Source organism: Hippopotamus amphibius, chromosome 9 (genome assembly GCF_030028045.1).
Source record: "Hippopotamus amphibius kiboko isolate mHipAmp2 chromosome 9, mHipAmp2.hap2, whole genome shotgun sequence".
Taxonomy (NCBI): Eukaryota; Metazoa; Chordata; class Mammalia; order Artiodactyla; family Hippopotamidae; genus Hippopotamus; species Hippopotamus amphibius.
In genome coordinates this window covers 88,879,863-88,905,514 of record NC_080194.1, presented here as the reverse complement: position 1 = coordinate 88,905,514, position 25,652 = coordinate 88,879,863, and the positions used below count along the sequence as shown (strand labels likewise).

Genomic DNA, 25,652 nt, shown 5'->3' with positions numbered 1-25,652 from the left:
CATCTCTCCTGTTCTACTTTCAGCTCTTTGTAGCAGGCACCTTCATCCTGTACTGCTCACTCCTTTTCCCATCATGTCAGCCTCTTCCTGTTTCCTTATCTAGGTTCATGCTTGTCTTTTTGTCCCTCAGCCCTCTAATGAGCTCTTCCCTAGCCTTTAATACCCAGCTCAAATGGCACTTGTCAAATGTGACTCCCCTAGATGGAGCTGATTACTTCTTTCTCTGAGCTGCTGCCCTCTGCCTACACCTCTATAACAGCATTTATATGCTGTGTTATATTAGTCTTTGTTTATTTCTCTCTCCCTAAGTAGATCCTAGTGAGAACTACATTGAGAAGAAGGTACCCTCTTGCCAGACTATAAATTTTTTTAAATTGAAGTACAGTTGGTTTAGAATGTTGTGTTAGTTTCTGGTGTACAGCCAAGTGATTCAGCTATACATATGTATATATATATTCTTTTTCATATGCTTTCCCATTATGGTTTATTACAGGTATTACTATTGAATATAGTTCCCTGTGTTATACAGTAGGACCTTGCTGTTGATCCATTCTATACATAATAGTTTGCATCTGCCAATTCCAAACTCCCGATCCAACCCTCCCCCACCCCCTTCTCCTTGGCAACCACAAGTCTGTTCTCTATGTATGTGAGTTTGCTTCTGTTTTGTAGATAAGTCCATTTGTGTTGTATTTTAGGCTCCACATAGAAGTGAAATCATATGGTATCAGACCATGCATTTTTATGATACGATTTTTGGTATGGAAAATGTCATCATCCTAAACATGCAGTATTTACTTGATAAGTACAGAAGGAAAAAAAGAAGAGGCGAGGGAGGGAGGGACCTGTGATGCTGCAGGCAGTGACCACCACTTCCCTTGGTGGCTCACAGTCGTGCAGCCCTAACCCCCAGGAGGTTAGCTTCTGTCAGGAGGTCCAGTATTCCAGGCAACAGGATGAGTGACCCAAATGGATTTTTTTTTCTTTCTGGCCTTTACCCTATTGGCTTTGAGAACAAAAAGTGAGGGGAAGGCAGATGTTGGGGCAGCTCAGATCCATCTTGTGCTCAGGCCTGGTCGTGACTGCCACCTGAACCCATTGCTCCCTCCTTCCCCGATGCCTACACATCCCACAGACAGCATAGCACCCACCTGAGAAGGCATGGGAACCCCTGGCTGGGGCCAGATGAGCTTCCAGGCCACACATGGAGGGTTCAGCCTTTAGAATCTGGGGCATCCCCTGGTACTGCACAGATAGGAGTCAAATGACTGGACATCTGAAGTTCAAGACTCTCTCAATATCCTTGGCATATTAGCTCATTTCTTCTTATTGAGAAGTTCAGTATTTAGTATAGCAGTATAACCCCAAGGGCATTTTGCATTCCAGAGTTTTATAGAATTGATGCATACTGTAAGCTCCCAAATATCTGTGAATGGAAGGCAGAAGAGCATAGAAAAACAAAAACATTCATATCTGACGTTACGTTTTCTCTCTCTTTTTTTCTGCAGCAGCAATTTGCCTAATGATGTTTTGCTCTGATTAATATTAAAGTAAGTTTGTATGCCTCAAGCACACACTGACTGTTGAAGCAAGGCCTCATCAGTGCATGCCAGAAACCAACCTGGGATTTGACATTTGGCACGTATAGCCGCCAAATGGATAATCAAGTGTATGTCCAGGATATATGTATGTTGACTAACATGGTCTGGCATCTCTTTTTTTCATGAAGCACTTTCACATATAGTCTCTGATTTAGTACATCAATCCCCTGAGGCAGATAGTAGGATTCCTGTTTTACACTGAAGGATTCTGAGGCCATGGGACTGGTGGTGCAGTGGAAAGAGGAAAAATAGTGCAGTGGTGGGGGTGATCTTCAAGTCCGCACATTTCCAATTATCTATCTTACGGTACAGTAGGTATATTTCTGTGTGTCGAGGACATGTGTTGGGTGACCTTTCAAGATCCTTTCTAATCTGAGGATACTGTCTATGATCCCATGTACTGTCCTAAGCCAGCCAGAACATCTAAGGCTCCCTTGAAAACGTGAGTTTATTATTTTATGCTACAATGTCCTGCTCCACCTTTGAATAACAAATGTGAAAGTTTCACACTCTGTTCTTTTTCTCTCCTTAACTCTTGGCTAGAGTTTTCTCTCTAAAGAAAACTTAAAAAAAAAAAAAAAAAAAAGCAGACAGTGATTAAAAAGTGAGCAAGAAATAAATGTCAACACTAAATTAATGCCTGGCATTTTTGCTGGATGTATTAGTCGTTTTTCAAGAAGGTCTGTTTCATCTCAGAAAGACTGTCTAGGAAAATGGAGAACAATGCTAAGTAAACCAGTGAATCATTCCTAATACTGCTTAATACTCTGTTATAAGAAAACAGAAAATGAATATAGTTCTATTCCTTAAAGCTAAGTAACATGGTAGCCCATATAATGGAAATATGGTCCCCTGAATGTATACTCATGTTAATATTGCTTATTTATGGAGTGCTCCTCTCTTTTTCTTCTGCTCAAGGATTTTATCAACACTACTTCAGTAATTCTCACATCCCCCCCTTCACGTTGGCTGTGGTGTTCCACTTTCTGGAAGAAGAAAATAGCACCCAAAGAAGCACAGTGGGTCGCCTAGGATCACTCAGCAAGTCAAGGTCATGGCCAGGCTCAGAACTTAGATCTTCTCTTGCCAGATGTCCAATCAGCAAAGTGAAAATAGATATGCCCGCATCTGGGTTATATAGGCAACAGACCCATCTGGGTCTTTAAAGTGAAGAGGAATTAATTGCTTACTTTTTTTTTCTTCTTGGAGTCAGAAGTGGGAAGTGCATTCAAAACTGAAATATCATCAAGACAATCCACACAGACACATTAAGGGAGGTTACCCAGGGGTTCCCGGGGCGGGCCAAGAAGAATCTCCTTCTGCTGCTTCCAGAAGGAGTCATGGAGACTGCATCTCTCTCATCTCTTTCTTTAGCCCTAGAGAGAGTTTTACTGACTATTGATGACAATTGGGAGTGGAAAGAAACCTCTCTATGAATGGCCAGTTAGTTCTAAAGACTGGCAAAACCACATGGGGGGTGAGGGGCGAAGGGGAAGCTCGGACAAAGTGGGAGAGTAGCACTGACATATATACACTACCAGATGTAAAATAGATGGCTAGTGGGAAGCTGCTGCATAACACAGGGAGATCAACTCAATGATGAGTGATGACTTAGAGGGCCAGGATAGGGAGGGTGGGAAGGAGTCGTGGGAGGGAGGGGATATGGGGAATATATGTATAAATACAGCTGATTCACTTTGTGAATACAGCTGATTCTACTTTGTGAATACAGAAGAAACTGGCACAACAGGGTAAACACTTATACTTCAATAAAGAGCTTAAAAAAAAAACCACCTGGGGGACAGGATGAGCCTTTGTCATCAGCTCTGCTGGAGAGGGAGTAGGCTCGCGGAAGGAAAAGAGTTGACATCATTGGTTTGTGTGTAGGGAATGGTGACAAGGGTACACCACCCTTACACAGGCACAGGAGAACCCGCTGCACATCTGAGCCACTCTGTCTTGACTTCTTTGGGAAGGCTGAGGTGAAACTGAGTTCCAAAGGTTGCAATCACTGGCTTCTAAGGGCCAGCCTTCCAGAAGAGAGCCTGGTATTACCCTTATCGCTTCCCTGGAGAGCCCTGGGAGAACCCTCATGAACCCGTAGGAAACGTAGGAGTCATGGCAAGGGACTGCGGCTGTTTGGCGTTCTCCTCCCAAGGACCTTTAGCCCGTGCTACTATAGGACAGAAGATAGTATTTCTTGTCCATTGAGAATAAGAATAAGTTCCCTCTTTTGCCATATACCATCTCCCCGCACCCCCTTCACTCATGGCTACCATTAGACAGAGGGAAGCAAACACTTACATAGCACTTCTGTGTGTTAAAACAACTCAAGAGGTCAGTTTTATTATTACCCCCATGTTACGAAAGAGGAAGTAGAGACCCAGAGAGGTTAAGTAACTTGCCCAGGGACACATAATTGTACATGGTACAGCCAGGATTCAGCCCTGGGCAGGCTAACTCCAGAGTCTGTGTTTTAATTCACTACCTGTCCTGCATCACCTGGCTCTGGTGTCCTTATGCAGTTGGCTCCAGACTCTGGGAAAGCAATTACTTTCTTACTATAATGTCATTTCTTCCAGTACATATAGAATGAAGTATCAGTAAGTTCACAGATTTTTTTTTTTTAAGGATAAGAGGAATTTTCAACAGGCAAGAGGAGATCAGTGCCACTTCATAGCTCCATGGACAGCTCCACTGCTAACATTCAAAGGGCCTCACCATGCAGGGATTGTGGTCATTTGGTGACCAGCCCAGTCCCTTTCACCATCAGATGGCATCAAGGATGCTGGCTCTGATGTGGTCAGTCTGAAGCACAGGACAAAAGTCAAGGAACCAGTTCTAATTTTGGTGCCATCTAATTTTCAACCCCATCTGCAGGACTTGTCCTAGACATTTGGGGCATAGACTATACATAACCGATTATCTACCTTCAAAGTGGTTGTATTCACCAGAAGGAACCAGCCCAACCTGTAGTCAACAGAGACATTTATAAATCAATACAAATGCCTATAAATACAACAGTCACGATAAATGATGATGAGTATAAATATATAATGTGTAGAGTACTTTAAGGGGGTGAGATCAAGTAGGCTGGGATTCTGTTGGCATTGGGGAGAAGGTGTGGGATTAATTAGGGAGGTTATTGAAGCAAATTGCAAAGATAAAAAGGAGAGGGAGAGGCCATACAACAGCCATTTGAAGGAAGGAGAGCGTGCATCCCTGTGGTACAGCTTGACGAATGAGCATCAGGGAAATTGAAGCCATCACCAATGATTTGAGCAAGGCGCTGAACCTCCGTGGGTCCCAGTTCTTCCATCTTTCAATAGGGAGGACGGGGTACTGAAATCAAGAGAACACAGAGAAGCGTTTTGAGTTCTTCAGAAGAAAAGTGTCACCATCATATATCCTTTGGGTTAAGGAAAATCTATTACTAGGAGGAAATGCCTGTGACATGTGACCCCTGATTTGCCCCAAGCACCAGTAACTCAGATGTCTTTAAGGAAGGAAGCAGTCGAAAGCATCCGCATAGAAAAAATGGTAGACGTTCAGAGCCTTGCAAGTAACATACTTCTCTTTGGCGTCATAAAAACAGCTTGGGCTCAGCCCAAGCCTAGGCTGTGCGAGCCCAGACCCAGATCTCAAATGACTGCCCATTCCTTGCTCTTCTGTTGGCATCAGTCAATCACAAGTGGAATCAGGTGTTGCCTTGCCAACGTGACTGATGTCTTTCCAATGGAGCTCTGTTTATGTCTCGATCCTTGTTTGTGTGATGTTCTATGTTTTATAACTTGAATCTCCAGGAATTTTTCCCATGGCTGTGCATCAATTTCTTATCACCCATAACCAAATATGGCAGCTTTAAATAGTGCTGTCATTTTCCTCAATTTCACTCGTTGTGATATAATCAGGTATAGATTTCTGACACTGAGCATCTAATGGGGTTTCAGATTCAGAAAGCGACAATGAAAGGTTTTTTTTTTCCTCCTGCATATCTCTCAGCTGGGAGACACAGAGTGAAATAGTCACGGGTGACAGGCGTAGAATTCATGTACATTTGCCCAGAGAAGCTCTGGGGAATAGAATGACCCCAGGAGCGGCCCAAGCTAGTGGTTTCTGCCACAGAAGAGGTGTAGGCAGGATGACTGCCTTCATCCCCCTTCTGCACTCACTCTGTGTCTTCCTTTGTCTGCCACTGGCTGTTAGGCTGACGACAAAGACATGCTTAGCCCGCGATGGACACAGGAGTGACTAACTGGGAACTCTGATTCTGCTGCTCTTGTGTCCTTCTTCCTGTTAGAGAACTTACATGGTGATAGGACCAGACATACTCGAGTGGCCTTCTCCCCATTCCTCTCCTCTTCCCTTGGTTACTAGGCTTTGTTCCTCCAGTTGTTTTATTTTCCCAATCAATCACCTGAGTGTTCTGTGCAGTTCAAGCATGAATGCACATGAGGCAGAGGACTTGCGCTTGGTATCAAAGGGCAGTTCGCTGGTCTAAGCCATATTGGGAGAGAAAACCAGTTTCAGAGAGACCACCCAAGGGGTCACTGTCACACTGATGAAGGGCTGCAAGTCCCAAGAACAGGTGCCCCATTGGCAGAGGGCAAGCTTTAACTTCTTCACTCTGTACCCTTGGGACTGTGTCCCCAAATGGAAGTGTAAAACTGTACTTCCAAGTGCTTTGGGAATTTGCCTACTGGCTCACTGGGAATGGATGGAAAATCCACCAGAAGAGAAGGTGAAAATCATCCATGACTGGGGCTGTGCAAATACAGCGCCGTCTCACCTGCTCCTTAGATGCTGCATTGGGAGCAGCTGTTGTGACCCGGAGTTTCTCAGCATGGGCTCCATGGTCTGGCTGTCCATGGATAACGAAAGCCCAGAAAGCTGGTTGAGATCCGTATTGGCATCAGAAGCTCCCCTTTGTGTCTCTGGGGACCCCAGTGTACAAATGACATACCCTGATATTGACCGTAGGTTGTGCTGTGACTGATATGCTCTTGAGCTTGAAAGTTTACCTGTTCGTAGAACCCCTGAGCTTAATACTGATTTTCTGCCCTATCCAGGGACTTCCTAGATTCCTAGAATCATAAAATCATATCATTTTCAATTTAGAGTGGTCTTAGGGAGCATCTAGTCGAGTGGTTTCACAGTAAATGGAAGAAGCAAGCCGGGTGCTAGACCAGGGCAGCCGTGGGAGCTGCAGAGAAGGGCCCTGTCTTGAGTGGGCAGCAGCCCCTCAGCTCCAGCGGGCTGAGAATTGCCAGATCACCCATTTTTTACAACCAGAAATCTGGGTTTTTATGTGAAATCTCCCAATCATTTAATGTTGGCAACGAATCAAAATGGGCAAGCACTGCAGGTAAACAAACAAGCTGTCTGTGGGCTGCAGGTCCCCAGGGTATCACGTTTGATCTCGACCAGCTCCGACGGAGCCTGCAAGGGAGTGTGCATGTGCCCGAGACCACACAGCTAGAGATGGGGAGCAGGTTCTGGAACTCCTTCCATCTCATTCCATCTCACGTTCCTGCAGAAAATGCCCCAGAGCTTGGTCCTCAGCTCTCTGTTCCTGGCTCCATCCTTTGGCTCCCATGACTCTGGCCAAGCATGTCCCTGGGCTGGGGACAAGCACGTTTTCCCACAGCATTATGGTATGAGCCCTGGGCTTTGTGTCAGGAAGTGTGCGCTTGAGTCCCAGCTCTTCCACTGATTAGCCGTATAACCTTGGACACATCTCTCGACTGCCCTGGGCTTTGATTTCTTCCCTAGTACAATGAAAATAAAAATCTGGGCCTCACAGTGCCAGTTTGAGAAGGTCTCACTGTGCGTGAGATCACCCTGCAAACAAAAAACCAAGGACGCCTGTCATATTAGCATCCTCATGAGAAAGACGTGAGTGTCAGAGACGGGGGCTAGTGTCCTATCCAGCACCGCAGACATCAACAGCTCAAAGGTGCTTCAGGGCCCATCCAGCTGCCCCTGGAGGACGTGGGGGCAGCACCTAAGGGGCGCTGAGGGCTGTTCTGCTTGCCCAGCGCTGAGCCTCCTTCATCCTAGGAAGTGACGAGGCCCCAGGCTGTTCTTTTGTTTCATCTGCTGAGATCAGGGCTGGGTAGGTGTTTCAGAGCAGCCCCCTCTACACCTTCAGCCCTGTGTCATTTAAACCAATCACCCATAACCCAAAGCAATGCAATCTGGGGCCAGATCCAGCCCACCATCCGTTCTGCACTGTCCTGCCCAAGGGCCATGCTGACTGAATGCATACAGTGAATCTTGTTTTTATCTCCATTTCCAGGGACGCAGACCTGGCTACTTCTCCTTCCTGGACCCATTTTCTCCGGGCGTCTGGCTCTTCATGCTTCTAGCCTATCTGGCCGTCAGCTGCGTCCTCTTCCTAGTGGCTCGGTACTCTCCTCACCCCTTCCCTGTCCTCACGTCGCCACCTCGTGTCCACCTCTGGGAAGTGCATGGAGAGGGGATGGGGAGCAGGAGAGGGGTGGGTTGAGAAGCCCTTGGTTCCAAACCAGAGGGACGGTTCCGGACCTGAACCACTCTGCCCAGCTGTTGACCCAGCACTGCCCATCCATCCATCTAAGCACACAGTGGACAGGCAAGCTTGTCCATATTTGCTTCTGCACCCCTGCCTCTTACCCCTCTCGTTCCCCAGTCTCCGGCCCCCTGCTTATGTAGGAGCCTTGGGAGAGAGAGGAGGGGAGGAAGGTGGCAGGAGGAGCACTCTGATTAAGTACGATGCATCGGGATGCCCTGGCATTCGTCCTTGCCAGGATCTGCCACAAAGTGCTGAGTGACAAGACGCAGAGCCTGTAAATCCAGAGCGGGGGACTGGCGGCCTCGGTGGCACAGGCAAGGGAGAAGCCCTCCTCCGCAGAGAGCCTGGCCCTTCCCCAGCCCGGGTCTGTCTGTGAAAACACAGCTGCCTTGTTGAATGGGGACTGTGGAGGGTGGCTGGTGGCAGTGGGGCAGGATGGAGAGAAGCATTGTCAAGTAGCGCTGAGTTGAGACAAATGGTCCAGATCAGGCTGGGGAGAAAAAGCACCCCCACCCCTACCCCCGCCACTGGAAACCAGAGACTGTCCCCGGGCCAGCAGAAGGAGCAGGGGAGCATCTCAGGAAAATGCACAGAGAGGGTTGTTTCTCTTTGAGGCTAAGTTGGACCAGTCTGGGCTTCAGGAGAGCCAGTTGACTATCCAGAAGCAGAACAAGCTCTCGTGGCTCAGGGTTATTCACTCAGATCCCCTCTTCCCCCTCAGTGCTCAGCTCACCACCCTGGAGGAGCCGAGACCTGCTCAGGGTGAGCTTCTAAAGGGCTGACAGTGGCTCTGGTCCAGCCCTCTGTTCAGTGGTCTCCTTTGCCTCGGGGCCACAGAGGCAGGGCGGGATGATTCTGTAGTGAACATTCCACCTCTACAGGGTGGTGTCTTCCCCAAGAGCATGTCTATTCAGTGCTCGAGGGGAGCCTGTGCTCCCTCTGGTTAGGAGATGGAGCCCCAAGGAACTGCAGGGTGTCAAACCCCTGGGGCATTTCCCAACCTGCCCAAGAGGCATTGAATCACCCAGTCCGTGCCTCTTCCAGTAGAGATCAAAGCCAAGTTCAGGAAGTCGTCCCTGGCCCATGAGATCCAGCCAAACAGGGAAAGGACTTGCTTACAACCTGGTCATCTTCCAAGGCTGCTGCCGTGCCGCTCGGGTGCCACCTACCCCGCCTTGGGCCTGTAGGCATTGCCACTGTCAAGTATCTGTTGTCAGTGTCGACTGGCGAGGTGCAGAGCCGTCTGACACTTCCCCTCTGCACTTCACCAGCTGCCTGCGGCTGCTCAGAGCAAGCTGTCCGCCTGAGTCCTGGCTCCACTGCCCTGCAGCCCCTTTTGATTAAGCCCCTGTGTGTAGCAAGTCATGGCTCTCAGATGACACTGAGGGCCTGCAAATGGTCTTAGGGTTTGGTTACCAGATACACACACACACACACACACACACACACACTGCCCCCCAGGATCCAGAATTAACAAAACGATTAACCAAGAAGAAATTATACAAAAGGCCTGATCATACATATATAATATCCTATATATGTAATATATAAGAGTAGAGCAATCTGGCCTAAGGTAGTGGCTTTCAAACAGGGTTCCCCCGAGTGTGAAGGCTCCTGGAAGGTACAGAGACACAGAAGGGCTGTATGAAGAGGCTGGGCAGCCAGAGCTCTGGGACCTCAGCCCTTCTTCATTCAGACCACCTCCACTTTTCTCTTCTCTATTGTACTTCTGGGTAAGATTTTAGAGGGGAAAAGATGTTTGAAAACCACTGCTGTAAGGCAGCCGTTCCCAAGCCAGCTGATATCAGAGTCACACAGGAGCTTTAAAAAACTTGAATTTCTACGTCTGATCCTCTCTGAATCTCTAAGGATGAGGCTCGGGCATCTGTACTTTTGAAGCTCACTTCCAATGGCCAGTAGGCTTGGGGACCACTGGGGTGAGGCACCAGGAGTACCAGCCAGCCCCGCAGGCCACGGAGAGAAGGAGCATGTCTTAGGGCCAGGCCAGCGATGGTACACTGGCTTTGTATTCAGGGACAAGTGGCAGCAGTGGACATGTGGACCAGCCCTGCAGCACAGCATGTGCACACTAGGCTAAAGGGAAGGCCGGGGAGGAGGGTAACACCCTGTGAACATGCAGACCTGCCCTGCTCAGCACACACCCAGACGCGTCTCTCGCATCCGAGCTGGAAGGCTTTGTGTGGGGAGACAGGCTGGGGACAGATGAGGGAGAGCGTGTGTCTGGTAGGCAGGAAGAAAGGGCATCGGAGACATCAGAGGTACTGCGTGCTCGGAGAGAGGCCAGCGTGAAGCTGAGGGTGACAGCCAGAGGGAACGCCACCCTTCCTGCTCACCTGGGCAGCCCTAAAAATGCTGATGCCCAGGCCTCACCTGGACAAATTAAATCAGAACCTCTGGGTGTGGAATCCAAGTGTTGGCATTATTTTAAAAGCTCCCAGATGCGTCTGAAACATAGACAGGGTTGAGAACCTGGGCCTGAGCCTGAGGGACCATCTGGGCCAGTGGTTCGCAAAGTGTGGTCCCTGGACCGGCGCCATCCGCAGCACCTAGGAACTCACAGATTCTTAGGCCTCAACTAGATGTACCGCGTCAGACGCTTTGGGGATGGGGCCCAGCAATCTGTGTTTTCACAAGCCTGCTTGGTGATTCTGATGTCAAAATCTGAGAGTTACCACTCTAGGCTGAGGGCTTTCAAACCATGGCTCTGTGGGGCCCTAGGGTCTCTCTGTGGTCACTTCGGGGAACTGGAGGAGGCAGAACAAGCAAGTCCTAGCCGTCTACCCATTGACTTGATGTATTTTGAAAAAGTTAAAATGTCTCTTTGATTAAAGAAAAACAGTTCTAAAACTGCCAACATAGCCCAACCTTCTCTTTTTCAGTGGGAAAATCCAAGTCCCGTAGAGGGCAGTGGCTTGCCCAAGGCCACAGGCCAGCTACCAAGGGGCAGGGGTGAGGCCAGGAAGGAGAGCACCCCCGCACCCTCAGCACCCCTTCCTTCATGCCGGCCCTCCGCAGCGCTGGTGTGTGCTCCTCTCTCCCACAGGTTGACCCCCTACGAGTGGTACAGCCCCCACCCGTGTGCACAGGGCCGGTGCAACCTCCTGGTGAATCAGTACTCCCTCGGCAACAGCCTCTGGTTTCCAGTCGGGGGCTTCATGCAGCAGGGCTCCACCATCGCCCCTCGCGCCTTATCCACCCGCTGTGTCAGTGGCGTCTGGTAAGATCCTGGGTCCGTGGATAAGCCCAGATCCAGCTTCCTTCCGGCAGGCAGGCACCTCAGCTCTGCCCCTGGACAGCTTCTGCCAGCTCAGAGGGTTTGGGGGCAGTGGGTGGGTGTGCTGTATGCCATCTTCTCTCCTTCCCTGGTCTCTGCCTTGGAGGTCTGGATGCGGAGGGGAGCCAAGGCTGGAGAGGAGACTGGGTGAGAAAATGCCTTGAAATCCCACAGCAAAGCAATTATGACTTCCAGACCTGAAAATGACCAGCGGTTGGGAGGCGGGGCCTGCCAAAGCATATGCAGATTTATGTATATATAAGCTTGTAGCAGGAAGTCGCTGCGGGAGGAATCCAAGCCCCAGCCCTTCCACGCCCAAGTCACATCACGCCCCCTCCAGCAGCTTTCTGGAGCTTTTCCCTCTGCACCTGGCTCTTGGGGCCTGCCAGACCTCTGCACCTCAGCAGGTGTGAGAAAATGCAAGCTCTTAGTGGCTCGGAGTTGGACAGGGCCTCAGGGAACGAATTGACAGCACAGTCCACATGCGCAGTCAGCCAGCCTCTGCCTGGAACTCCCTTCTCCTCTTGGCTTAGGCAGGGCAAAAGGAACATGGTGGAATGATTCAATGTGTGGGAAAGTTCTCTGAAAATTTGGAAGTGCTACATAAATGTTTGGATTAATTATTGTATTAGACCATTATGGGGGAAAATGAAATATCGCTGTAGCCTAGGAAGGCAAATTCCCCATCCTCCCTTAAAAACCCACTGTCGGGTTTGGTGTCACAGCGTATAGGGCTTACAACCTTCGTTCTCTCCTCTCCTTCTCAGCCCGTGTCATTCAGAGGCAAAGGGAAGGGACGTGGGTGCTGGGGACAGTGGGAGATCTGAACAGTTACCTAGGAGCCGTGGACAGGGGCTGATCGGCAGGGGGAAACACAGCTGGGGCTGATAAGTGACAAATACAGTACGACTTAAACCACTGGGGCAAGGCGCTCACCCATTATCAGATGGTGCCCAGGAGTCACTGAGCGGATCCCCACATGGAGCTGGGTCTCACATTCCCCGGCAGAAAGGATGGTCTTATCAGGCATAGTCACAGAGCTCCCTCAAAACCCAGGAAATCTGGGCAGAAACCCAGAGATGAGAAGTCAGCTGCAGATTCTGATCCCTTTCTACCCGGGCTTTTCCTTCCAGAGGTGCGTGTTCCCATGAGCTGCGCGTAGGGCTCCATGGCCTGTTCCCTTCACGCATCAGCTCCTGCCCCCAGGAATTCCCTCCTCCAGAGAACGTCTGCCCTGGTGCTGAGGGGGACCACCTGTCCTGCAGGCTGTCGGCTCAGCCCACTGGCTCAGCTGTGCTTTAAATAGCTGGCCCCAGGTGGCTCGGTTACCCTGCTCCAGAGCATGTGTGGGAGGGAAGCTCAGCCCTCCCCAGCCCGACCCAGAGGTGTTGGTGCGCCATTCTGCCTTTTGGAGTTCTTGGTTATAAAATCAGGGCTTCAGTTTGGTTGGCTCCCTGGAGAGTGGGAGGTCAGAAAACAGGGCCATCGTGGCCTATCGTGGCATCCTCACCCAAGTGACAGAAAGTGCCATGTTGCTAACAAGAATGCCAGCTTCACAGTGACAGTGCCACTTTCGCACAGGAGCAAGGCTCCACTGGCCTCTCCAGAGGGAGCGTGAGCGTGATTTGCTTTTTTAGCAGAGGTGACGGGCTTGTACTGAGCCTCCTATGCTCTCTGACCCATCCTTCGTGACCAGTGGCATAAACAGCCACGTGGCTGCCCAGGGCAGAACAGATGCCAGAGTGTAGCCATGAGACTGGGGGAAGCTCCCCAGCCAGCTCTGAGGTCATGTCCACACGCTAGGCTCATTAACCCACGACAGTGGGGCAGAGCAGTCTCCTAATGCTCACCTCCACCTGGAGACCACTCACCACCACCACCCCAGCCTCCTCTGGAGGAGGCTCATGAGAAGGAACTTCCAAGAGACTGTAAGAGCCAGGCAGGTGCAAGGAAAGCAGGTTTTGTGGATGGAGGGACTTGTGGCCCTTACAGGTCCCAAGTAGGAAGGTGGACAAATGATTTTCATCCCATCTCTACATGTCTCTGTAGAACACTCATCTCATCCTTTACAGAGTGTTAGTCACTAATGACATATTATCTCATCTGATCTCACAACACTGTAAAGACAGGTGGACCAGACATTATTATCCCCTGTTGATAAGACAAGCAAACGAGCTCAAAGGAAGTGTGTGGCTTTTCCCCAAGATCTCATAGGTGGAAATGGACAAAGCCAGAACTAAAACCAGATCCCTTACTGGTGCTCTGGCACGTGGATGTGCCCATCAAGTTGATGGATATCCCTGTCCCTTCACTCCTCGGAGGCAGCCTGCTGGAGTTCTTGGACATGTGACAAAGGGGACAATGGGACTTCCTGCTCTTGAAAATCCACCTCAAAGCTGCTGGCTGCTGCATCTCGTGGCAAACACTATGCCTTCGCTGGCATCGTCTTTGTAATGAGTGAAGCCTCATTAATTCAGACTCCACTGATTCAGAATTTGGCGATTATCCAACCTCAGTTGTGCTTACATATGTATCTTTGAACCCCTATAAACAAATGGATTAGGAAGCAGATCCATGCTGCTGACAAGATAGTAGAAGTCTTGTTTAACGTACTTAAGTGAACAAACTAGTTTTAATGACTTTAGCATGTATGCTGCCTTAGTTGCAAAACTATTCTAATTTTAAATGAGTTCAATCTGCCCAATAAAACAACCTTCCATTTTGAAACAGCATGGCCATTGTAAAAGCGTTATCTAATTCCGACTTCTCAGCAGTCCAAAGGTGCTTTTCACCAGTTCGTCTTGAAGAGTTTCTGCTGTGACAATTTGTAGCACTGGTTTTAGAATACGAATTTCTCAATACGTTCCTCAGCCACATGACTTTGCTTCTCTGAGCCTTTGTTTCCTCACTGGTAAAATCCAGATAAGAATTTCACCTTCCTGAGTTGTAAGGAGTACAGGAGATAGTGGGTGTGGCTCGCAGCAGGTGCTCAGTACCTGGTGATGCTCCTCAGAAGGTCGGCTGCATCATGATGGGGCGGGGGGAGACATCCCAGCTCTCGCTCTGAACAGACCCCCCAGAGCTGGCACCCTTAGCTCATTGCTCACCGTCTCCCAAGCTGTGTCATGTTCACAGACACACTTATTTTGAGTAGCAACCCAATAATCACCTCCTTTAAGAAATAAGAGGAAGAAATCCACTATCTTCTTCTAGGCAACCCTCCCAAGCACTGTTCATTTCTGTTGACATCATATGTCCTGCCTCCTTTCTCTTCCCCTGGTAAGCTGAGAGCTCCTTCAGAAGAGAGTCCATGTTGCCACAGGACTGGCGATGGGGGCTAAGACTCCTGGGGGCTCCCGGGCAGTGATGGCTTCCTGATCTCTTTCTACATAGGTGGGCATTCACGCTGATCATCATCTCATCCTACACGGCCAACCTGGCAGCCTTCCTGACCGTGCAGCGCATGGATGTGCCCATCGAGTCAGTGGATGACCTGGCTGACCAGACTGCCATTGAGTACGGCACGATTCACGGAGGCTCCAGCATGACCTTCTTCCAAGTAAACCCAGAGGGTTGCTCACTGAACATCGGGAGTCGGGCAGAATAAAGCTGAGATGTTTGTCCACTGGCGATGAAAACATCTCTCCTCATCCCATCATTCCTTTTGAACACCTAGTTTGGAGGTTCTCGTGGGCTCGTTTTTCCCCTGCTCCATTAAATACCTGTGGAATCAGGTTCCCAAAGCATTTGGGTTAATATCAGCCTTGTCTCAAAATGTTGTTTATGAATGATTAGTGTTACTTGAGATGATTTTAGTGGTAGAACTATCTTTTAATTGCAACGGTTTCATATTTATTTTAATGAGTATTAGAAAAAATATGCAGTGAATCTAACCTGTACTTTATTTATATCACTGCAGAGGCTTACATATGCTTTTAAATTTTTTAAGTAGGCTACATTTTAAAAGTAGTCCTTAGACAAAGCAAGATTGGAGTAATACACAAATGACTAAAGTGTAAGGAACTTTAGATTAAGCTGAACTGGTTTCACTGATCCCAGACTAGATAGATTGCAAATCAGGACCCTACTGGCTTCTCTGAGCTTCCCTTGCAAGGCTCAGGAGCCAGCCTTTTCACAAGGGTGTGTTAGCTGGCAGACCACCAAGGCTGACAGAGCCGGGCCAGACACAGGAATAGTTTGCCTTTGCTTCAGACTCTCTAGGGAAGCAGATTCCCCTAGAGTCAGTAGGTATCTAACCAGCCTATGACCCAGGAAGTTCATTTTCACATGAAACAAGTCCAAGGCCTTCAATTTTCTGTTTTCCATACAAGTCTCAGTGCTGCTGGCACAAGGACTAGTGAAGACATCATGGAAACACACCCCAGAATTCTCCCAGTCTTGTTATTATTTGTATAGTAGAAGCCGGTATGGGGTATGTGATTGAAGGGTTGGTTTAGGGTTGATAGAAAAAGCTGGCACTGCTCCTTCGGCTGATCTCTTAGAAGTCCAGCATGAACCTGAGTTTGCTGCCTCCGCCCTGAAGGACGCAGCCAGAATTTCCATTCTCACTTTGGTCAGAACGTAGAGGTTGGCAATGGAAGACCTCTCAAGGGTGGATGAGGCAAAACCAATGATTGAACCAGGAGGCAGAGTTTACAGCACCTTCAGATCCTGTTCCTTCTTTGTCTTTCCGCAAAAGGTATCAAAGGCACAAGCCTCTCCTCCTGCCATTAAGCAGTGGCAGATGCGAGATGAAAGGGAACAGGTTCTTGAATGGAAGGAGGGGACTGAGGAGCAGAAGAGCCAGAATTTTAGGGACCACTTGGATGTCTTCCCTTCCCAGACCACCATCTCCTTTCTCTTTCCCCAACCTGCTTCCTTGTGTTCTTTCCCCAGAATTCCCGCTATCAGACCTACCAGCGCATGTGGAATTACATGTACTCCAAGCAGCCAAGTGTGTTCGTGAAGAGCACGGAGGAGGGGATCGCCAGGGTGTTGAATTCCAACTACGCCTTCCTTCTGGAGTCCACCATGAATGAGTACTATCGGCAGCGAAACTGCAACCTCACTCAGATTGGGGGCCTGCTGGACACCAAGGGCTATGGGATTGGCATGCCAGTCGGTATGCAGGAGAGGAACAGCCTCTTCGGGTAGCTCCATCCAGGCAGGCTCAGGGTAGCTCAAACCACCGAATGCAGCCTTGAAGTCAACAGCCCCTGTTTCTAGAACCAGTTTCGCAGTGACTTAAGGCGGGCATTCTTAAGGTTTTAAAAAAAGCAAATCCACATACTGCCAAGTTATCAGGGATCAGTTCTCAGTCCTTAATTATGGAAGGGTTAATTGATTAGTTATTGATAGATTAATTATTATAGGGCACGTGGATGCCCTTGGTGTATTCTTTTTTTTTTTTTTTTTGTCCACGCCGCACAGCTTGTGGAATCTTAGTTCCCCGACCAGGAACTGAACCCAGGCCCTTGGCAGTGAAAGCATCGAGTCCTGCTCTTTGGCCATTTCTCTGTTGGCTGACATCTCTACCAGCAGTGGAAAGGAGATGGAAGAGTTGGTAGGATTCAAGTGAATTAATTTTGCTACTAGTGTCGCTGATGAAAGGTTTACTATGAAAGGGGACTGACATGATTGGAGGAGATGGCTTTCAAATCATCTGTGGGTCTCACTGATCCATCTACTCTGAGTCAGTGAAGGTAGCTGAGAGTGGGCAGGAAAGCTCTGGTCGGTTTGTTATAGGAGGGTAGAGACACTTGGCTTCCAGAAAAGTATCCCAGCCATGCCTTCTAAAGTATGTCCCTGCTTTAGGCCTTCCCCTGAGGATGCTTCCTCCACCAGAGGGTGAGCGGGAGCATGTTTAACTGCTCACTGTGATTGTGGAGGAGATCCGGAAATGCCCCCCAAGTATTTCAGACATGCACCCTTCCCCCACACACTGTGGAGGGCCACATTGTATAGGGCTGTCCTCGTCCAAGGCCCCATACAAGGTTGTCCTATACCAAGCAGCAGGGGAAGAAGCAGGAATGGAGGAAATCATCTCATGTGGGGAAATTGATATATAGGATGTGCCTCTTTGTCGTTATCTTACACACTGCTTCTCTATCTCTCTTTTTTTTGAAGTGTAGTTGATTTACACTGCTGTGTTAGTTTCAGGTGTACAGCAAAGTGATTCAGATATATATATGTATATACATATATATATATATATATTCTTTTTCAGACTCTTTTCCTTTATAGGTCATTACAAAATATTGAGTGTAGTTCCCTGTGCTATACGGCAGGTCCTTGTTGGTTATCTATGTTATATATGGTAGTGTCACACCCCTTCTCTTGATTGGTACCTAACTCAGAACTCTATAAATATAGGCCTCACTTATACCTGTGTCATGTGATGAACATGGGATGGAGTCAGGCAGATCTGGGAATGCACCCTGCTTCCTAGCTGTGGGACCTTGGATAGGTTATTTAACCTCTCGGAGTCTCAGTTTTCTCATTTGTAAAATCAGGTTTCTAATACCTACCTCATAGGGTTATGAAGGTTAAACCTAATAATCTGGTCTCACCACAATGTCTCATCACACTCAGCCTGTTTGGGGGGACATTAGTGCCCTCCTGTATTTTCCAGTGTTACTTGATAAAAGCAGATGACTTCTTAAAGACTGATCAGGAGCCAAGCCAATGAACATAGGCAATAATATGGTTCACCCTTGAACTCTGTAATTTCTGACACTAGTAGTTCTGTAGACTGGAAGCCTCACTCAGGGCACCTGCGTACCCTCCACTTAGCATCATATTTCATTGATTCCATTAATATTACAGATTATGGGCCCCTTTGAGAAATTTACTGGTTGACATTTTGTTTCAAGATGGTGGAGTGAGCCACAAAATGAACTTAAGGTGCACCTTGATAATACTCCAGCAATTTGATAAATTTAACTGAAATGTCAAGTGCTTCAAAAGTTTTCATGGAACAAACCTATAGAGAGTTGTCATAAAGCAGACTGACTCTAGAAATTCTCATCAATAACCAAGGAGACGGGGAGGGAAATGCATCGGTTCTGTGTTTGACATGATGCTGTTTCCACGTGTGTTATCTCAGTCTTGTCCCACCTGCAAGGTAACGTGGTCCTTCCCATGCTAGCGGAGAGAACTGAGACTCTGAGCTGATAAGTTACCTGTCCAAGGTCACAGAATAAGTGGAGAGAGAAGCTGGGCTTGAGCCTAGGGTGCCTATCTCCAAATCCAGCACTGCACCTCCCAGACCATGTTGCCAAACGGGTCCACCAGCTCGACAGGACAGGATAGATGGGGAAGGTGAGCTATGGGCTAGCTCAGGTTCTTAGATTGGGCTGAGAAGAGCATGGCATAGTTGATTCATGAGACAGAATTTAGGTCCAGGAAAGACAAGCATGTGTGTCCTTCTTAGGTGGGAAGTAAGGGTGTAACTATAGAATGAGTAATGTGGTTGGACCCAGGAAGATTAAGAGAGACAGAACAAGGAATGAGATGGAAAAGTAGTCAGGTAGTTGAGGAGCTAAGTAGGCAAACATGACGTAAGCAGAATAATCCTTTCATGGGACCCTTGGTGTGCTATTGAGATTGGGTTGACGATGCCTTGAAAACTGCTTGAAATGCCTTGTTGGCTGGATACTTGTCTCTAAACCTGGAATGTTCATTAGTCTCCCTACCTAACACCATCTGTTAATTCAAGTAGCCGTTCACTTCAGATGTGTGTTAAGTGCCTGCTGTGTATGAGGTGCCTTTGACGTTCACCCAGATCATGTTCAGCACCACAGGCTTAGGGGTTGAATGCCCAAGCATAGTTGTATCTATAGCAGGGAAGCTTCTACCTATGGAGTCATGGGCTGTTAGAATCCTAAGAGATCTGGGAGCTGGTCTAATTCCTTACCTGTCAAAGTGCAGTGCATGGACCAGCAGCAGGGCACCACCTGGGAGCTCGTTAGAAACACGGCATCTCAGCCCCCACCCTAGACCCACTGAATCAGAGTCTGCAGGGTCAACGAGATCCCCAGGGGATTCCTGTGCACATGAAAGTTTGAGAGCAGGAATCTATTTGTTCCAGCTTCTGCCTGTATCCTTCACCAGAGGCCTTTTCCCTGGAGTGTCTGTTCACATCAGGCCTTCACAGAGCTTGGACAAGAAAACTGGGAGCTTAGTTGACTTCCAGCCTCTTAGCGGCTTTTTCTTAATGATTTCAGGCCTCAGCCTGTGCTGGGGACATGTAGCTTTCCACCGTTTCATTTGAGCCTGTTTTTGTGATTAAACCTACATTCCAGAACCAAAGCTCCTTGACCATATTCCATACAAAAAATTAAAAACGAACTGCACTCAACAGAACCTTCTATCTGAGGAGGGAGGGAGGAAAGATGTAAATGGGGTGGCGGACGGGGACAGGGGTTCTGGGGCACCCAGCAGGCAGCTGTGTGGGTTAGGGATGCCCCAGACGGATTCTCCACACAGGTGGAGGTGGGGGGGCTTCCCCCACGCTCTGGGTGGCTCTCCTCTCATTGGTGGTTGCTCCACAGAGACAATTGTCAGGTGTAATGTAGTGAGAGTTAGAAATGGCAGAGAAACTAATTTAAAGTAGAAAACAGGCAACTGATCGCCTGCGAGGTTTGTGTCACAGAAGATTTCCCTCCTTGGCCTCCTGGAGGCAGGTGGATGTGGAGCTTTGCAACCAGCTTCCCACGTGCCGGTGGGCAGGTGGGTTCACCCAGGATGGGGAGGTGGGCGGCACAGCTGCCTGGAAGGCAGTCACTTGACCCACGCTGGGGTCTTGGCAATGGGCTGGGCATCCCAGTCAGCGTGGCGAGAAGGAAAGTGAAACACCTGGTGCCCTTCATGGAGCCGGAAATTGCTCCTTTCCTCAGAGAGTCCTCAGCCTGAGCAGAGTGAAGAGCAGTGCTCCTGCGGGGACCCCTGTCCCTCCCCTCCTGTGCTATGTAGGCGGGGTGGAGGGAGGTTTACCGGGAAGAGAGAGATGCAGACGGGGGCACTCATATCTCATGTTCCGGGCTCTCCTGTGACCCACAGGCTCTGTCTTCCGGGACGAGTTTGATCTGGCCATTCTCCAGCTGCAGGAGAACAACCGCCTGGAAATTCTGAAGCGCAAGTGGTGGGAAGGGGGCAAGTGCCCCAAGGAGGAAGATCACAGAGCTAAAGGTAAGGGCGGCCAGTGCCTCCCCTCCTGCCTGGGGGACCAGAGCTGCTTGTCTCTGGCGTCCAAATCCCAAGTTGAGAACAAGCCTCGGAAGGAGCTGAGGGCCAGGCCAGGACTGGGTCTTGGCTTACTGTAGAGTATCCACTCCCGCCCGCTCCCAAGTCCTAGAGATGCTACCCCTGCCATATTTCCTGAGTCCAGCCACTTCCGCACCAGCACCACCGCTTCCACTGTGGCCCGTGCCCCTGGCACCCCACAACCATATGAGCACAACAGCCTGGGCTCCTTTTCCCATCCTTGGCCCTCTGAGGTGTTCTCTCCACCAGTAGCCAGAGTGATTCTTTTTAAGACGCACATAAGATTGCAACCTTGCCCTGGACAAACATTCCAGTGGCTTCCCATCTCACCCAGAATAAAATCCAAGCTTTCTATGGCCTCCCGACCCTTCCCCATCTGTTTCCCCCTTTTCTTTCTGTTCCCCAAGCTTCCCAGCAGCTCTAGCCTCGGGACCTGCACACCATTCCCTCAGAAGCTCCATCAGAGAGGCTTTCCCTCCCCACCCCCACATTGCGCCCCATCCCCTGGACTTGGCTTTATTTATCTTTTCAGAGCTTATCACTACCTGATATTATATTTTCTATTAGTTCTTTTACTTTCTGACTCTTCTACCAGAACGTGAGTTGCATGAGGTCAGGTTTGTCTTCCTCACACGGCTGTCCATGGTGCATGGATATTTTATTGAATGAATGAATGAATGTTAGATCTGGCTGGACAGAAAGCAGTCACTGACTGACGTGTAATTAAGAAGTGTCAAGGGTCCCTGAACACCCAGCATTTTCTGTAGGGGGAACATACATCCTGCCTTGCCCAGGATAGAACCGGGTTACATATGTTGTAGAACGATGAATGCCTGTTATTTTTAGAACGCCCTTTCATTCTCAAAATGTCCTTGTTTGGGCAATACATCATAGGGTCTGCCCAGTAATCTACTGCAGCCTTGCTAAAATATGCAACAGATTTACCTATACCCGCTCTCCCCCAGGGAGGCAGCTGGGGAGCAGAGTGAGCGATGCTGTGTGGTTCCCTGTCTGCTCAGCATGAATGATGGTCCAGGATGAGACAGTGAGGGAGTGACTTTGTGTTGCTGTGTCTCCGTGTGCATCTTGATCCTGCGAGGAGAGGGCTCAGGAATGTGGACCTGTGACGGCAAGGCCTTTGTCACTTAGAGGAAATGCTGCCCTTTCCCTTGCAGGAAACTTGGGAGGCCATACTCTTCTTGGCTCTCCACTCCCCAAAGGTCAAAGGTGGAGGACACTAACTCTGTTCAGAGAAAAAAAGAAATGCAGGGAGGGGTACGTACAGAGAAAAGTATCAGGAAACTTTCATGGATTTGAGAGGATGAACTAGATGTTGAAGGCCCCAAGGACCAGTATAGGAAGGGAGGGAGGAAGGGGGCATTGCAGGCAAGAAGCACCTTGAGGGAAGATGCAGAGGCAGAAATCAGTGCTGTGGGCAGGGCTGCGAGCCAGGGCTGCAGGTGGTGCAGGTGGGAGGAGAAAGATTCCCGTGGGGAGAGCTGGGCAGCGTAGACCATTTGTACCAGGGAAGCTGTGGGTAGCAGAAGATGCCTCCAACGCCCCTCCCCACAAAAAGACGCATGGATTGAAAGCAATCTAAATCTGACTGGGCCCAGAAGAGTCAAAGTAGAGTGAGATTATTGGTAAGGTAACATATGTCTGTGTTGTTCTGCGGTAACAATGAACTTCAGAGTGGTGGGAAGGAGCGCCATCTTACCAAGGAGATGGAGGCAAACAGTAGTGGCTTTTGATCTGGAGTAATTTCAAATAGAAACGGAGAGGTGAACCTGGGACCCAGAGTGAAATGGAAGAAATGACCAAGTTTCTGTCGCCCTAGAAGCCCTTGGTGCCCCTCCAGCCACCCCTCCCGGCAGTGGGTTGGGTGCCTTCTGTGACTTTGGACAGAGCACTCAACACGCTATGTTGCAACTCTTGGTCTCCTCTGCCTGGTCGGTGGCACCTTAGATGTGGACCCATCTCATCTGCTTCTACGTCCCTGGCTTTCCCTGCAGAGCCTGGCACGTAGTAGGTGCTCAGGAAAAGTCTGTGGGATGTGTGATTAAAGCCACGGACTGACAGCTGTCAAAAGCCACCAATTGCTGTCCTCCGGGGCCATGCTAAGGTGACAGATGAAACTGCTGTGATGCTTTCCTGAGTAGCCTTCATGCCCAGAGCTCTCCACTCTGTCTCGTTGTTCCGGCCTCTGAACAGCTGACTGAACCTAAGCCGGGATGCTGTAGATGCGGGAGGCTGGAGAAAGCGGGCGTGGCCAAGAGCAAGGACTCAGAGCAGTGCAGGGAACCCCACGGGCTCCCCCGCCAGGCCCCGGCTGCCAGCTCTGGCTGCTCCAAGACTCCCACTTCTTTTCCTTCCCTCTGGTCGTGAGTTTCCCAGCTTTCCTTTCCTTCGTAAACATGATTCCGTTTGATCTCTTGGAGCCCACTTCCCCTGGAGACCCACTACTGATTTGATCCCAACTCTCCAGTTTCCCCTTTCATCCCTGATCCCCTAAACCCAGCCATGAACTCTTCCCCTTTGTGCACTTACTTATTTATTTGTGTTTATTTTCACTGCTAATCTATAGAGAAACAGCTGGAGGGCAGCAGATTGGCAAGGATGGGGATGGTGACACGAGAGCTGGGACCTTACCGTTTTCACTCAGGGACCTCAATTTAGATCATCTCTCTGCCATTAAAGATTTCACCCGAAGTCCAATGGGCTCCCCGCCTTGCCCCCCATCCCACTCCAAGAATGGGGCTTATCAAACTTTTACCCTCCTGTATACCTGTTTGTTCTGCTAACAGCCACTAGGTTGGTTCTGTCCCATGAGGCAGTGTGGACAGGGTTCAAGATCATGAGTGCTGGGTCAAATGGACTCCAGTCCATAGATGGCCTTGTTATAAACACTATGAGACATCTTTAAGCCTCAGTTTCCTTCTCTGGAAAATAGAGCTAAAAATAATAATGCCACTTCCTGGGCTATCGTGAGGACTGAACAAGATAAATCATGTTAAACACTCAGCAGAGCACCTGACATAAAGGAAATGAGAACTGATTTTATTCTAAAATCTAGGCCTAAAGAAACAATCGAGGTCTGAATAGTGGCCACAGCCACAAGTACACCTGTCCACTCTGTTCCTCAAGGCCACATAGCTCTTCTAAGATCAACACTTAGGACGTTAGTTTGTCTATTGACATTTGACCTCCATGGACTATGAAAAACTCAAGAGCAGGGTCTGTGTCTTATTTATTTTTCTATCCCAGTGACCAGCATCTCATGTGACATTTCATCAGTATTTGATGTAAGATGAACCAGTAATGAATGAATGAATGAATGAATGAATGGACAATCATCTCAAAGACCTCCAGACTGGTCCTACTTCCTAAGTCTCTTTTCCCCCAAACAGGAGTCCTGACACCTGGTGTTGGATGGAAAGTGTTCACAGAGCCCCCATTGCATCCAACAAACAGTGTAGATCACTGTGTATCAGGCACTGTTCTGGGCTCTGAGAGTAAGAAAAGCAGTGAGACATGGCCCTGCCCTCAAGAGATTTAGAACTAGAGAGGGGCACAGATCGTCACTGTAATGGTTGCACTGCAGGAATGCTTTCTTAGAGCCAGACAGAAAGTGTTATGAAGCCCAGAGAAGAAAGGGATTCATTCTGCGCGGTAGTCCGGGAAGCTTTACAGAGGGGTTGGGCCTGGACCATGAAGCGTCCATTAGGAGTCACAGCTTTAGGAAGGTTGTGGAGCTCAGTTATCACACTCAGAAATTGGTTTGGATAAGTAGGATGAGGTTGGAGTTAAGAGGGCACTGAAAACCAGGTGAAGGCATGTGGACCTCAAACCAGTATGTCCCAAACTTTCCCAGGGAAGGAATTAATAGCAGAGGACACTGAGTGTGCACTTTTGGGGGTCTGGGGACACAGTCTAAAGCAGCCCCACATGTTTGGAATTTCCTCTACTGTTTTATTCTAAAAACACATGTGAATTTTGCATCTGACCACATAATGTGACAACATAGTAGACAAATGCTTTTCACTTCTAAACTCTAAGTAAAGTCAGCTGTCCCAGGAAGATGCCCTATAAACACCTCAGAGCTTTGCATATGCCTTGGCCCACCAACAGCACACTGGACCAGGTTGGAGGCATTGGTGGCAGACCTCAAAGGTTCTGGGGTGAGATGTGGCATCAAGAAAGCAGGTGCTGCAGATGGAATTCTGTGCCGTCAGTGGCTTTCATGGTCCAAGGGGACAGTCATTGCCTCGGGAGGAACAGAGTTGAGTTATTGGCTTTAACTTCCAAAAGAAGTTATTCCAACTCAGAAAAGAAAATGTTCTTAGAAGCCATGGTTTTTGATTTGCTAAAAAAAAAGTATCAATATTTTGGAATACAGAAGGCCAGTACTTGAAGGAAGCTTTGCATAAAACTAACACTAGAAAGCTCAAAAAGCCAGGCCACCCAGTCTGAAAACCAGATAAAAAGGTGCTATACTGGGACAGGGAGTTTCTGAGCAGGAAAGGGTGTGTTAGAATGTGGAAGGTCCCTGAGAAGGAGCCTTGTGACCTGCTGGGAGGTGCAGAGTGCTAGAGACAACTCCTAGATTCGTTGGGGATACCAAGCTGTAAAGAGATTTTTGCTTACTTCTGGAGTTTGACACGCCCAAGAAGTATGTGTCATGCCATGGTGAAGTGGGGGCATGAGAGATGGCCCATGGGGACTCAGGGCAGAGAGGTCCCAGAGACAGGCCCACAATTTCCTGGGCCCCAGACCAGGATATTGGAAATCTAAGTGGAATCTGGCATTAAGACCCAACACCTAACCCCACCCCCACGACGCATAGATTTCCCAACCCCAGACCTGAAATACATCCAGGAGTGAAGGGGGAACAGAGAAAACACTGTATCTAACTGAATGTAAACTGAATGTAAACCTAAAA

The 25,652-nt window shown here is 48.9% G+C and overlaps 1 protein-coding gene across 1 annotated transcript in view; it reads left to right on the top strand.

Moving 5' to 3' along the window:
- The window catches only part of GRIK4 (glutamate ionotropic receptor kainate type subunit 4), a 309,408-nt gene that overhangs the window by 271,779 nt on the left and 11,977 nt on the right, over positions 1-25,652 (top strand). The window contains exons 13-17 of the mRNA XM_057748949.1: positions 7,900-8,009; positions 11,219-11,392; positions 14,843-15,008; positions 16,346-16,571; positions 20,510-20,638. Coding sequence (XP_057604932.1) covers positions 7,900-8,009; positions 11,219-11,392; positions 14,843-15,008; positions 16,346-16,571; positions 20,510-20,638 — 805 coding nt within the window. The remainder of the gene's footprint in view (positions 1-7,899; positions 8,010-11,218; positions 11,393-14,842; positions 15,009-16,345; positions 16,572-20,509; positions 20,639-25,652) is intronic.